Source organism: Tiliqua scincoides, chromosome 1 (genome assembly GCF_035046505.1).
Source record: "Tiliqua scincoides isolate rTilSci1 chromosome 1, rTilSci1.hap2, whole genome shotgun sequence".
Lineage (NCBI taxonomy): Eukaryota > Metazoa > Chordata > Lepidosauria > Squamata > Scincidae > Tiliqua > Tiliqua scincoides.
In genome coordinates, this window is record NC_089821.1 from 263370298 (window position 1) to 263385720 (window position 15423).

Below are 15423 nucleotides of genomic sequence, written 5' to 3' on the forward strand. Positions count from 1 at the left end.
AGTCTCCAATGAGCCTCTGGCCCTCCGGAGATTTGCTGGAGCCCGTACTGGCCTGATGCAGCTGCCCTCAGTGTGACAGCCAACTTTTCAACCTCTCATGTGAGCTGTGGGACGAAGGCTCAGTCCACTGCTTGCTGTTTCACATCTGTGATGCTGCAGCAGCAACAGCAAAGAAAACACTGGCCTTGCTTTGTGAAAGGCCTTTTATAGGCCTTGAGCTATTGCAAGACCTTCATTCATTCATATAAGTTCCATCATGAATATATTCATTTATGTAAATTTATTCAAATTTGAAATGAAAATTAATTCTTTTTTTCCCCCGGCCCCTGACACAGTGTCAGAGAGATGATGTGGCCCACCTGCCAAAAAGTTTGGACACCCCTGGGTTAGAGTATCTGACTAGGAGCAGCAAACCCTGGCTTTAAATCCCCACTGAGTCCTAAAACACATTAGGTAATCTTGGGCCAATCGCCATCTCACACCTATCTCAGAGGGTTCCTGTGAGGATAAAATGTGTGGGTGGCGAGAAAGTAATGCATGCTTCCCTGAGTTCCTTGGAAGAAGAGTGAGCTTAAAAATGTAAGTAAAAACGTAGCATAAACAGGAGCGATCATTGAATGTGTGGAGGGAATAAGCAAAAGTCTTGAATATAGTCAAGATTGTGTTTACAAAAGGGCAGTGTGTGCTAAGGGCAGTAGTTGGGATCTCTTTGTTACATCTCTTAAGATTGGTTTTTAAAATAAAAGACCTCTGCTTCAGGTCCGCTCACCATTTAAAGTATAATAGGGGATCACCCAAGATAGGACCTTCTCTGCAATGACCCTAAAGGTTTAGAACTCACTCCTGAGAGCTCCTTCCTGATGCCGCTTTCCTCTACAAGGAAAGAGTGTTCTCTGTCCGAAAGCATTAGAGGCCCTTTAAGTGTGGAAGTGTGTTCTTTGACTGCTTCTCCTTGAGAAGTGTGTTCTCCTTGACTGCTTGTTTGGGTTTTTCTTTCTGCAGCTTCTGTATTCATTACTACAGCTTAATTGGTTGCTTGGGAGTTTATCGTAGTTGCAGCATTTACTTTTAATATTGTAATACTTTTGGCTCAAAAGACAGTATATAAATGCACCAATGAAAGCGAGATAAAGGAAGGTAACCAACACAAGGCTACTGTCATTATTATTATTATTATTATTATTATTATTAGTAGTAGTAGTAGTAGTAGTAGTAGTCTAAAGCAGGGGTCTCCAAACATTTCAGTAGAAAGGCCATACTGTATATTTTATACATTTGTGGGAGCCAAAAATATCAGGTTTTTTATTAAATAAATAAATAAAATTTAAATGAGTGAATACGTTTTATCTGGAGGTTGTTTGTAATCAGCAGGATATGAGTTTACAAATACCAACCTTTCCACTACACCCCATACATATCGCCACCTTCCCAGGTAGATGTAAGAACATAAGAACAGCCCCACTGGATCAGGCCATAGGTCCATCTAGTCCAGCTTCCTGTATCTCACAGCAGCCCACCACATGCCCCAGGGAGCACACCAGATAACAAGAGACCTGCATCCTGGCGCCCTCCCTTGCATTGGCATCCTGACATAGCCCATTTCTAAAATCAGGAGGTTGTGCATACACATCATGGCTTGTAACCCATAATGGATTTTTCCTCCAGAAATGTGTCCAATCCCCGTTTAAAGGCGTCTAGGCCAGATGCCATCACCACATCCTGCGGCAAGGAGTTTCACAGACCAACCACATGCTGAGTAAAGAATATTTTCTTTTGTCTGTCCTAACCCTCCCAACACTCAACTTTAGTGGATGTCCCCTGGTTCTGGTGTTATGTGAGAGTGTAAAGAGCATCTCTCTATCCACATTATCCTTGCCATGCATAATTTTGTATGTCTCAATCATTTCCCCCTTCAGGGGCCTCTTTTCTAGGCTGAAGAGGCCCAAACGCCGTAGCCTTTCCTCATAAGGAAGGTGCCCCAGCCCAGTAATCATCTTAGTCGCTCTCTTTTGCACCTTTTCCATTTCCACTATGTCTTTTTTGAGATGCGGCGACCAGAACTGGACACAATACTCCAGGTGTGGCCTTACCATTGATTTGTACAACAGCATTATAATATGAGCCGTTTTGTTCTCAATACCTGTTCTAATGATCCCAAGCATAGAATTGGCCTTCTTCGCTGCCGCCGCACATTGGGTCGACACTTTCATCGACCTGTTAGCAAGTTGCTGGTAATTTGCTACCCGATGAGTTTGGTTAACTTTTTGTTAAGTGGAAAATAAAAAAAATGTCAGGTCACCTGCCCTCAGTTTGATTTTTTTTTTTTTTTTTTGGTGCCATATAAGCTGTGGCCCCACCCCTTCACCCTCTCCCTCCCTCACTTTGGCTGCTTCCCGGTCAGTGCACAAGACTCAAAGTCTACCTCTCACAGACTATCTTTAAACTTTAAGATTTAAGGGAGTCTTCACAAATGCAGAGCCTTCTGGGGCGATCTTCCATGGAAGCATCTCCCCTGTGCAAGGTTCTGTGGTTACCCGGCTCATCAGCAGACTGCTGCAGGCTGGAATGTTAAGACTTCCCCACCACCATGCTGTGGGCTAGGTAAAATCTTACAGCAGGCTAGATCTGGCCTCCAGACCATAGTTTGGAGACCCCTGGTCTAAAGCAAAAGGATTTGTGCCTTTTGCATGCATTCTGAGAACTCAGACCAATTCTCCTGTTCAGCACAATACTTGTTCAATGAAGACCAAACTAAGCATTACATTAAGCCAGTGGTTCTCAAACTCTCAGGGAAAGTTTGAGAGCCACTAAGTCTTTGCTGCAGGCAGTGGGGGGGGGGGGAAGGCAGAGACACAATGCCCAGCACTGTGCCTCTGATCTGGGTGCAGGGGTGCGTTGCCACTCACTGCCACCTGCAGCAATCTCCCGGGGGTTAGGGGGGGCCAGTACCAGCCTCAGCAGGGCTTCCCACGCAGCACAGAGCCCTCCAGAAGGCGATCACAACCACTTCCTGTTTCTTGATCAAAAAACTGGAAAGAGGGGGACAGAGAAGAAGAGGAAATGTGGCAGGCAGGAGAGTGCTGAGCTAGAGTCGGAGATGCATAGGCTGGCACATCATCATGTAAAGAGGGCAACACGTGGGAGGCTGCCTCAGGCATCAGGAGTCTTGGAATAGCCCAGCCACTACCACATCAGGAGGGCAGGAGGTCTGGTCTGGGCAGGAGGTCTGGTCTAGAGGGTAGAGCCTCCGTTAGCCTGAAGATAACATCAGAAGATCACAGTTTGAGGATACGGGCAGCTCCCTCAACGGCAGAAAATGGCGAGACCTTAAAGCAGCTGACAAGCCAAGCTGAGTGATTCCACCTGCTCTTGGTGTGAGCAAGAAGCGTCTTGACTGCCCTCCATTGAGAGATGGAGCTGCTTGTCAGCCTGCATGGGAGAACTGGAGGCCAGAACTGAGACCAAACCAGGAAGATCCATTCTGAAATGTTGTTGGTTCCTGAAACAGAGAACCTCTATGATTGTAAAAATCCCCTTGAAGGATTTAGAAACACCTGCCTATGAAAAAACGCCTTGAATAAAGTCAGAGGAGTAATCCGATGACTAGTAATCCGATGACTAATCCGAATAACTACCTAGTTATTATTATTGTTATCTTGTGTCAGCAAATTCTGTACATTGATTACATGTCATGTGAAGAAGCACTTCCTTTTGCCTGCCCATCAGTTCCATAGGGTGATACTGAGTTCAATTATTATAAAAGAGAGAGAGAGAAACTTCTCTGTCCACTTCTTCACCCCATGCATAACTGTACAAACTTCTATGTCCCCCTGTACCCCCTGTAGAAATCGTCTTTCTTTTTTAAACTAAAAAAGCCTCCAATACTATAGCCATTCCTCAGAGGGAAGATGCTCCAACCCAATCCCCAATCATTTGGTTGCTGCCCCTTTTCAAGCTCTGGACAGCCATTTTCAACCACTGTGCCGTGGCACACTGGTGTGCCGCGAGTGGTCCACAGGTGTGCCACAGGAATTTGGGGGAAGGTCATTTATTAATAGGGCCAATGGGAAATGTGAGCCCCCACTGGCAGCATGGTGTGCCTTGTCAATTATCAAAAACCTGGTGGTATGCCTTGACAATTTTAGTGCCTTGTCAGTTTGCTGTGGGATGAAAAAGGTTGAAAATCACTGCTCTAGGATATCCTTGTTGAGCTGGAGTGACCAGAACCAAGCACAGTATTTCAAATTGGTGGTATTATGAGAGTTGTGTACAGGAGCATGTCAGCAATAATAATCTCTAGTGGCCTAAAATGAGGGACAGTTGTCCCTTCTGACTGCCCTTCCATTTAGGCACCCCATCCCATACATGTACAGGTCGGTCCTCAGCATTGTTCCTGGAACCCCTGTGGATGCTGAAAACTTCGGCAAAAAATGGAAGTGCCTGCAAAAAGGCTCCAGCAGGCATTCTGAGGCACAGGGAGGCTGCATGCAACCTCTCCATGACTCAGAAGACCTCAGGTCATGTCTGGGAGATCTTTGGTGGGTCCTCCAGCCACAGGTTCAGAACTGATAGTGGGTCAAATCTGCAGGTTCTGAATTTGTGGATAAAGGGGACCCACTGTACATTCATCAGGGATTTAGAACTATCCACAGCTTCTGTCAATAGGGCCAGCCTTATAACAAACCCTATCTGAAAGGAAGAAGGGATGCAGAACAGAAGAGGAAGTGTGGCAGAGAGAAGAGGAGAGTATTGGGCTAGCTAGAGTATCTTCTTGGAGACTTGCATCAGGCATCTGAAAGTCTTGGCCAGTTCTGCCTATCACATGTACACTTGGTAGCAAATCAGGGTTTACTGTCATGTTGTTTATTTATGGTTTCCAAGTTGGCTCACAAAAATTGATGCCTCTGGGACCACTAAGAGAGATGCTGTAATTAAAGTTGCTGGCAGTGGTCCTTAGGGGGTCTGTGGCAAGCCCAGGGATCTCCCCTCCAGCCAACTCCAGATATGACTGTCACTCTGGACTGTGGCCTGTCCTCAGGCACACACAGACTAAAATGGAAAGTGAGAACCATTGTAGTGTACTGCTTAGAACAGGAGTGTCCAAAGTTTTTGGCCATCGTCTCTCTGACACTATGTCTGGGGCCAGGGAAAAAAAGAATTGATTTACATTTAAAATTTGAATATGTTTACATAAGTTTACATAAATGAATATATTAAAGATGAACTTATATGAATGAAGGAAGGTCTTGCAATAGCTCAAGGCCTCTAAAAGGCCTTGCACAAAGCAAGGCTGGCTGGCCTTTCCTTTGCCACCGCTACTGCATCACAGACCTGAAACAGCAAGCAGTGGAGGGAGCCCTCATCCCACAGCTCACGTGAGATGTCAAACAGTCGCCCTCACACTGAGAGCAATTGCGTTGGGCCAGTGTGGGCTCCAACATAACTCCGGAGGGCCAGAGGCCCATTGGAGACTGGGGGCTCCCTGAGGGCTGCACTGAGAGGCCTCGAGGGCTGCAAGTGGCCCCAGGGCTGGGGTTTGGGCACCCCTGGCTTAGAAAAATGGAGTTGCAGATTCAAATTTCCATTGACTATGAAACTTAGGGCGCAATCCTAACCCACTTTCCAGCCCTGACATAAGGGCAATGCAACTCCAAGGTAAGGGAACAAACATTGCCTAATCTTGAGGAGGCCTCCATGGGTGCTCCCCAACTGCAGGATGCAGCACATGCCCCACTGCCACAGCTATGCCAGTGCTGGAAAGTTGGTTAGGATTGCATTCTTAGTGGATGGGTGACCTCGGGCCACATTCTCTGCTTAAACCTTACATATCTCAGAGTTGCTGTGAGGCTAAAGCAGGGGTAGGAAGAACAATGTACACTGTCTTGAGCAATTTGGAGGTAAAGTGGGGTATAACTATAATAAATAAATAATGCCTGGAGTAGGCTCTCAGCTGCCATGTTGTATCTTCCATAGCACAAGTGTAGTCAGGCAGATTTCTTGAGACAGCCTTGAATAATGAAGACTTCCATCCAGATTTGGCTCCCACAGTAACACATTAAGTCATGTGCTGCCTGATTCATTGCACTTGGCAGGTACCCGCTGAGTACTCCGTCAGGCAGCCTACTTTATGTTTTATTGTTTCATGTATTTTTTATAATAGGCCTTCAAAGGCTATAGATCTAGCATGTCACACGACCTGCCCTGAATCAAGAAGAGAGTGCAAGATGAAATGACTGACATCTTGCAAGCTGCTGTGGGCTGCGATGATAGCCAAAAGGTTCCTGTTTCCTCCACTTGCTCCAGAATCCCACCCCCTCTTATCTTCACATTTCAGGTTCTATGGGGGAAAGAGAGCAACTGACTGAAAGATGCAAACAAGAAGGGAAGTCACCCCAAACATTTTGGCGGGGTGGTGGTGGTGGTGGTGGTGATTGCATCACTCTTCCAGAGGACCTTGAATTGCTAGTGTTTACTGATGCTGTTTTCCAAGAAAGAAGCTCTTGTAACACATCCTGAGTTATGCAAAAGAGACACCTTGTTTGGATTATTGGACAATTAGAGATGTTCATTTTACTCACTGAAAGCACAAATCACTCAGGTTGAGAGGTGTGCTACCTTGGTCTAATGCAGGGGTGTCCAAAGTTTTTGGCAGGAGGGCCACATCGTCTCTCTGACACTGTGTTGGGGGCCTGGGGAAAAAAGAATTAATTTACATTTAAAATTTGAATAAATTTACATAAGTTTTCATAAATGAATATATTAAAGATGAACTTATATGAATGAATGAAGGTCTTGCAATATCTCAAGGCCTATAAAAGGCCTTGCACAAAGCAAGGCTGGCCTTTCCTTTGCTGCCGCTACTGCATCACAGATGTGAAACAACAAGCAGTGGAGGGAGCCCTCATCCCACAGCTCATGCGAGAGGTCAAACAGTCGACCTCACACTGAGAGCAGTTGGGTTGGGCCAGTGTGGGCTCCAACAAATATCTGGAGGGCCAGAGGCCCATTGGAGACTGGGGGCTCCCTGAGGGCTGCATTGAGAGGCCTCGAGGGCCGCAAGTGGCCCCAGGGCCGGGGTTTGGGCATCCCTGGTCTAATGATGGTTTGCAAGATATCTGCACACAGAGGCCCGGTTCAGAAAAGTTTGTTTGTTTGATAAATTTATATCCCGCCTTTCCCATGCAAATACCAAGATTTTTTGGATCATGAAACCAAGCACTTTTGCACTTTTTCCTTCTCAGGCATGAAGCTGTGATGCAAAAACCCTTCTTTTAATCAAGAGCCATGGTTTAACTGTGATTTTCAAACAAGGATATGAATCCACTATTTTTGATCTTGGTTTCTTATCCTGGTTTGTAAATCACAGCTAAAGTACAGCTCCTTCAGACAACACACAAAGATGTGGTTTAATAAACCAGAATTCCACCTTCATAGCCAGATACATGAGATGAGGATGGAACAGGAGGAGGGAGCTGGGAGCGCATGAGCTCAATACTTGGTTGAGTTGAATTCATGTTGCACCAAAGTTTGTTGGAGAGTCTAAACCAGCTCTATAGTAGAAGGGATGTTCAGTCATTTTCCTGTAATGAAAGAAGAAAGGGCAGGGTCACACATGCATGTTTATCACTTGACAACAGCATCAGGCAGTAACCTGCATGTTTGAAGGAATGTAGATAGGATGTTCATATCACTCAACATCAGCTCCGATGCATTGCTTTTCAAGGGAGCCAATGCAAGTGTACAGCTGCAGATTGAATGATGAGAAATCAAGAGATATGCTGTGACTCCTGGGGCAGGTGGTGCAAAGGGAGAAGGCAGGAACCTGAGGTCCAGATCCCCAGGGCCTACAGTCTACTGCAGGGGTCCAGGGGGCACTGGAGTTGTTCTGGGGTCTGCAGAGCAGGCAGGGAGGAGTTCTGTGAAGGCTGCAAAGCCTTAGAATCCAAGGGAGGGGAGTGGGTTAGCAAGCCAGCCTACTCCTCCTTCTCCCCATCCAGGCTGATCCACTTCCTTGGGCACTAACTCTGGACTAGCCCCAATCAAGGCCCCTTTCAGGCTCTCAGGCTACAATCCTACCCACACTTTCCTGGGAGTAACCCCCACTGACTATAATGGGACTTACTTCTGAGTAGACATGCATAGGATTGGGCTCTCAGTTCCCTCAGGTGGTGGGCTTTTAAGCTCCACTGTCCCATGTGCCTGCACACCCTGCTTACCCACCCATCCCTTACAGTACCCAAATTTGCTGCCTTGCCCACCACTGCTGCCACAGTGACTCCCAGTCTATTCCAAAGTGACCTGTGTGGGGCTGGCCCAGATCCACCCCACATTCCAGTTGTTTTGGCCATATTGAGTTCTGTCCTTAAGGGTAGAACTACATATTACCCACCCATGGAGGTGGAGTAAACATGGAGTTCCCAGTCCCATGTTTATCTGATAACATGACTGGAGGGAACATTTGTAGGAGAGAATTGGAAGCTAAGAGGGAAGTGCATAGCCCTTCTCTGCCTTCCAAATGTCTCCTACAAATATTGTTCCCCTTGCAATTTTTTTGTTTCTCTCAACATGACTCTTGAGACCAACTTGCAATCAGTGGGAAGGCTACCCACTGCCCCCCCCCCATTCTTCCCCCAACTTTGCATTCACATTATTATCTGGGCATATGTTTGAATCAAACAATGTAGTGTCTTCAGACACTACAGAATGCTAGTTCTCATAAGCCAAGTCCAAGGAAAACAAGATTATTAGCTGCTCTGTGCAGAACAGAACCCTTTCCCAACCTGGGACATGAATAAACAGGACTGGAGTCCTTAAGAGCCTGAGGGATATTCAAAAGGATGTATACCCCTCTGATGCCTTGAGGCTGTATCTTCCAGTGACTTGTGTAATGATAACAGGGAAAATAAATAAAACGCCAGCATAACAACAAAGCGGAAAAGCAGTTCCACTTTGGCTAGAATAACAGAAGGATGATACCATTAATTATTTTCTTTTTTCAAAAGTATACTAATTGCTAATCTTCCTTGGATCTCTGCTGGCTTTATGAAATTATTCGTGCACCTCAACAAGAGGAGTTTCTATGGAAACTGAGAAACTGAACTTTCATTAGGAAAACTACAAAAAAAAATGCCCAGCTAAAAATGTAAATTGCCCTTTTGCGGGAGGATAAATGGATAGACTTCTTCTCCCTCCCTCCCCCCCTTTCATTTTGCATCGTGGGCAGATCCCAGCTGGACTCTACATGACAACAACATGAAGGCATTGTTTACCGCTTGCCAGACTCTGTGGGGATATATAAAATTCTGCCAGAAAGCTGCAGCTCTCCAGGGTGGATTCTTCAGGGAAACAAAGCGTTCGGCGCTATATGTCATGCCAGCTTCAGGGAGTCAAAAATACATGCTGTAAAAACGGCTTCCTGAGGCTGTAATTCTTTCCACCCAATCCAGAGATGCATGGGGGGAGTGCCACAGTCTTGCATCGCCTTCTCTCCCTCCAGCACCACCCTCTGCTGAATAAATGATCGGCAGAATGGAGGAAGAAGGTATCTACCCTGGTATCACCACCCCTGTCCAAAAGTGGAGAAAGGAGCCCACAGACACTGCAGCTGACACAGCTTAATTCAAAGATCTCTGAATTGGGGCCAGCAGGTTGAGCTGCTGTAGATTGGAGGATTCACTCTCTCCTTACACGTCACAGCAGCTTCTTCTGTGTGTTGTGGGGACTGGAGTCAGTCTGCACACAGAAACCTGTTTTCATACATGGATCGGCTTTCACTGGAACCGGGCCCTTGATTTGCACACCCCACTACCCAGGGACGCTGGCCACAGTAAACGACTCTATGAATCTGTTATCCAGTGGTGTCATTGGCTCCTCTAGTATCCGGAGCTGTGACTCTCAACATCACTCCCCAGAAGTGCCTGATCCGGAAGTAACTGCAGTGATGTGATGACATCACCACCAATTACTTCCAGGTTGTGGGCACTTGGAATAGTTGCACACTGCTCTGAGTGGCTCGCAACTGTTTCAATTGCTGTCACCCCTCAAGGCATGGTACCAAAGGCCCTGCCCTCCCAGATCCCTCCTTAGCTACACCACTGCTGTTATCTACCTCTTGAGTCAGACCATTGCTCCAGCTGGTGACACAGTATCAACAGAAACTGCCAGGGGCAGTTCAGGGTTTCAGATGAACAGTTTTTATCATTCCTACTTGGAGATGCTGGGCACCGATGCAGAGACTTTCTGCATGCAAAGCAGGTGCTCTTTCACCGAGTTACAGATGGGTTTATAGCAGTGGTTCTCAAACTCTCTGGGAGAGTTTGAGAGTAACTAAGTTCTTGCGTGGGCGGGAGGGAGGAGGCAGCAGGGGCGGGGGCAGGGGCCAGGGCCCGCAGGCTGGGGTGTCGCGATGCCCTGGTTTGAAAAGCCCTGGTTTACAGGTTTACCGGCACCTTCACTTTGCAATGCAGTGTTTACTGTTAATAAATCTCCACAAGGAAGGTCTGAGTATCACTCAAAAGAAGCAAAAACATCTCTTTGAATTCAGGTTTACCCTATGAATATTTCAATTTGGAGTTCTACTTTAAGGAAGCAAAGGGACATGCAGGCAGGGGCAGAATTGCCTTCTAGGCCTGTCATTCTTAGCTTGTCCCTCATATTGTCTTTTTCTGAAAGAAAAGCACCTCAAGGGAGGTGCTGCACTGATAAAGGAGAGTGTTCAAGCACACCTTGCTCCTTCCTCCTGTTAAATAGCATTGTCCACTCCTTTGCATATGAATGGGGCAGGCTGGCATTTAGAGAGAGGGTAATTTGAGCCTGACTTTTGGGTATTAACTAGGATGCCAAAGCAGCTGGGTTGCTGGGCTCCCTCTTTCACTCCCAGGATCAGAGCAAGGGCTGTGCTAAGGTTTCTTTTGCCCTTAGTGCAGGGATTCTTACCCGGGGATATGGGAACCAAATGATGGGCATACAGAACACGATCTCTGAACAATTTCAAAAAATGTTAGATTTGATTATTACTATCACCATTATCAATATAGGCTGAGGCATTCTGTTCCTAGCTATCCATAGGTAAAGTAAAACCAAGCTATTGGCATCTTTTGAAGTCATATTGGTAGGACTGGTGATGATGATGATTCTGGTGAAAGGGGTATGATGAAAATATTGGGCAATCCATGCGTGAGGAGGGTCTGTAATCTTAAAAGGTTAAGAATACCTGCCTTAATGACTAGGTCATGTTGCCAGGTCTGATAGGCTACATGGTGCCGTGACATCATCATCCTTCCCTTTCTTTTGCAAGCGTCTTTTCACACATCTCCACAATGGTGCCAGAGAGGCACCAAAGAAATACAAAAAGTCTTTGAAAATCATCCTCACGTTTGACTCTTCCTTGTTTTTAATGGAGAAATGTTACTTTTAAAATTTTAATTCTCATTACTTTTATCAGAAAACCAACATATAGAGTACTAAATACGTTAACACAGCTCGCTCCTTCCCCTCCCCCATCAATCCCCTAGCATTTGCTGTTGCATTCATTGGTCAAACAGAATAGGCCCTGCATGGGAAAATGAATAAAATAGCAAATATCCTGAAACTGTTATATAAATCTATGGTGTACCTATATTTAGAATACTGTGTGCAGTTCTTTTCTCAAGATAGATTTTGTAGAGCTGGAAAAAGTACAGACAAGGGGCAACTATAAGAGTTGGAGTATCTTTACTACTGGCAACAGAGTCATGACAGACAAAAGTAGTTCTTCAAACAATTTGTGGAATTCCCTGCCCCATGATGTGATGGTGACCACTAGCTTAAATAAAATATTGGACGCAATTGTGAATGTATTCTAACAGTGGCTGTTTTCAAAGATAGCTAAGATAAACATCCAGTTCGAAGGCAGCATGCATTTGAATTCTAGTAGAATTCTAGTTGCTGGGGTGGGGAACAGTGGTGAAAGATATTCCTTCCATGTTCTGCTGGTGGGCTTCCTATCCGCTTCTGGTTGGTCACTGTGGGAAACATATGCTAGACTAAATAGGCCTCTGGCCTGATCCAGCAGGGCTTGGCTTGTGATCTTACATGGCATTTTTGAGAAACCAGACTGCATCTGCAATCCTATCCACATTTACCTGGGAGGAAGCCCCATTGACTATAATGGAACTTATTTCTGAGTAAACATGCATAGGATTAAGCTCTGCTTTCATTAGAAAAAAACACGGATGATTGAAGAATATGATATACAAAATTGTGAATGTGGAGAAAGTGAATATAGGGAATTTATTTGCTTAAAATATGAGAACTAGAGAGGTCATCCACTGAAATTTATTGGTAATAAGATCAGGACAAATAAGAGGAAGGACATATTCACAGAACACATAGTTACAGTAATGGTCACTAGTTTAGATGACCTTAACAACAGATTCAATGGGGAGAGGTTCATAACAAATGGTTACATGTGCAACACATGTAACACTACTTACAATGGTAATTAGTCCTAAGTTTTAAATGGTTATTCCACGTGCATCAGCAGTATACCTCCGAGTGAGATGCTGTTGCAACAGGATGCTGCTATCCCCACCATGTCCTGGTTGTAAGCTTTCCACAGGTATCTATCCCATACAATCCGGCTCATCCTCTTAGGTCATCAGAGAAGGCCTTTTTACAAGTGCCGCCTAGGGAGGTACGTGGGGCAGCGGCAAGAAATAGGGCCTTCTCAGTAGTGGCACCAACACTATGGAATTCCCTTCCCCTTGACTTAAGAACGGCTCCCTCTCTTGTAACTTTCCAGCGAGTTCTGAAGACCCTCCTGTTTAGACAAGCCTTCTGAGATCCTGGCCTTTTTAACATCTTTTTAACATCTCTTAACATTTTTAAACATCTGCTCAAAGGCCTGATCCTTTTATAATTTGCTGCCCTATGATCTTACCTGATTAGTTTTTATCTGTCTACTGTTTTTATGATATGTTATGTTTTTATCTGCTTTTAAATTATGTTTTTAACTTGTTTTAACCTTGTTTTGTAAGCTGCCTTGTGTCCCTTCGGGGAGAAAGGCGGGGTAAAAATAAAGTATAATAATAATAATAATAATAATAATAATAATAATAATAATAATAATAATAATAATAATAATATCTGAGAGGCCAATGTCAACATAGAGTATTGGAATGGGTTAACTCTTGGTCTGATTCAGCAACACTGTTCCAGTGTTCTTACAGTTCAAATCAAACATAAAAAAATGAGAACATGCAAAAACCACTGGGGAATATTTCATTGTTCCTAGACATTCCATCACGACCTTTGGACTTTTGTATTGTAAATTGGAATGAGAAGCTGAGGAATTGAAGCCCGTTAAGAGATCTGAGGATATGTTTTCCAGTTATAAGTTGGTGGACAAGTTGTTCCTTGTTTCCTGAACTAATACATACTGAATAGCCCCTCAAATCCCATATAGTTTCTGTTTGGTCCCACTGTCAGGAATGCTACTGAACAACTTTGCTTGATTGTGAACTAGCAGTGTATGGTCTTTTCTTGGCAGGGGCTGGTACTGAACAGGCTTGGGCGAAGTAACTTGGCTCAGAAGGTTCTGCAGGATGCGGTCCAGGTCCAGAGCACCAACCACAAAGCCTGGAATAGTCTTGGAGAAGTGCTTCATGCTCAGGGCAAAAATGAAGCTGCTGCCGAGTGCTTCATGACAGCTTTGGACCTCGAATCCAGCAGCCCTGTCATCCCATTTACGGTTATTCCCAGGGAACTGTGAAGAAGGCTGAAGACTATGTGCATGCATTCTATAGAGCCTGTTCCAATAGCACACCCAGGTGACAGGCCACAGTGCAATAAATATGTAGTTGTTGCTTATTCATTGCCCAGAATTCCAACATCTTTCTTCTAGGAAGTGCTTCTGTTTCAGGGATATCACATTGTCCCAGCACTCAAACCACAATATGTAATTGCTGCTGGGAAAATGCAATTCTTTTTCTAGAATTGGTGAAACTGGTGCAATTTTCTGTGCTGGCCTGCACAAGATATAATACTGAACACAGGTCACCAGACACATATGACAACTCAGGAGGGGCTCAGTTGATCAGACAGAACTGCTGTCTGCCTGCGGCTACAAAAATGGTAAATTTAGGGAGGGGTGGAGAGATGTGGCTTATGGGCACAGTTCAATTGATGAGTCACAGGTTGTACAGGTTTAGTTTAGACTGTGATTGTATATATGTCACTGGCACCTATTGGATAATAGTGCCTGTGGATGATGAGTGACACAACAGTTCTCCCACTAAGCTAACCTACATCATGCCACCTTAGTGCCTAAAATGCTACGAAAGGACTTGCACAGATCCAAAAGTTACCACATTGACCCTTAACTTGCATCCCTCAACTTTGCCTTGACACTTTAGCTGGGCTCACTGCCACTGCGTTAACCTGATACTCAGGCTGACAGGGCAATCATTACCATCAAATATATTCTCCTTTTTAGCTTTCCTCACAGAACTCTGTGAGTTAAATGCATTAAGAACATGTGCAACTTTTGGGGTCATTGAAGCCTCTTCCTCCCTGCACTATAACTGACACCTGATGGTTAAATGGTTATAATGTTTACTACTGTGCCTTTAACAGCATCCAGACAAGCAGAAATTTAACAGGGGAAACCTTTCCCCAGCCTGTTATTTCCATGACCAGGAAAGCATCTTCTTAATTTCTCCAAGTCAAGCTGCTGTTATGTGTCCTGGCCATGTGCCTTGCTCCAAAGTTAGAACTGTCTCGATGTTTACATCCACGATGACCAAACCATTTGGAAGGGCCATAACTCAGTGATAGAGCACATGCAGAAGGATCAACAGAGACTTCAGCTGAGCCCACTTTCTTGCCCTCCCTGTCTGGAGATTGGCTGCTTGCCCACACTGCAGAGTCTGGCCATTACTTTCACAGGAGACCAGAGTGCGCCTCCCATATAGCCATCCCTCATCACTGCTGTACACTCATGGGATAGGTGATAGATTGTTCTCCAGCCCTTTAGTAATAGAGGTTTCACACTTACATTATTCAAAGTTTCATAAGAGTGAAAGAAAACACAATGGCCTACCTTGGTCACAAGCCACAGTCCATGCACTCAGGAAAAGCCACTTGGGCCTTAGTAGATTTGATATTCTGGAGTCACTGCTGTAGATGGCAAATCATAGCATACTAGTTACTTCCTCTGTGCTTAGACTGTTTTGAACATCAAAATGGACTTCACCAGCTCACATTTTCCCTGGTTAAAATGCTCTTCCATTTTAGATTGCAAGGAAAAATCAGCTAATATAAATGGACAAAGTGTCTGTTTTAGTGTTTATACTTTAAATAACATTTGAAAAGTTTTAGGTAAATAGATGGATGGATGGATAGCTCGCATTTCCTGTGTTTTGCTTTGATGCTGTACATTTCATA

At 44.9% G+C, this 15423-nt stretch overlaps 1 protein-coding gene across 1 annotated transcript in view; it reads left to right on the forward strand.

Annotated features, from left to right (window-relative positions):
- The window catches only part of TTC7A (tetratricopeptide repeat domain 7A), a 221465-nt gene extending 207617 nt beyond the window's left edge, over window positions 1-13848 (forward strand). The window contains exon 22 of the mRNA XM_066611825.1: window positions 13529-13848. Coding sequence (XP_066467922.1) covers window positions 13529-13750 — 222 coding nt within the window. The 3' untranslated portion in view covers window positions 13751-13848. The remainder of the gene's footprint in view (window positions 1-13528) is intronic.
- Window positions 13849-15423: the final 1575 nt, after the last annotated feature.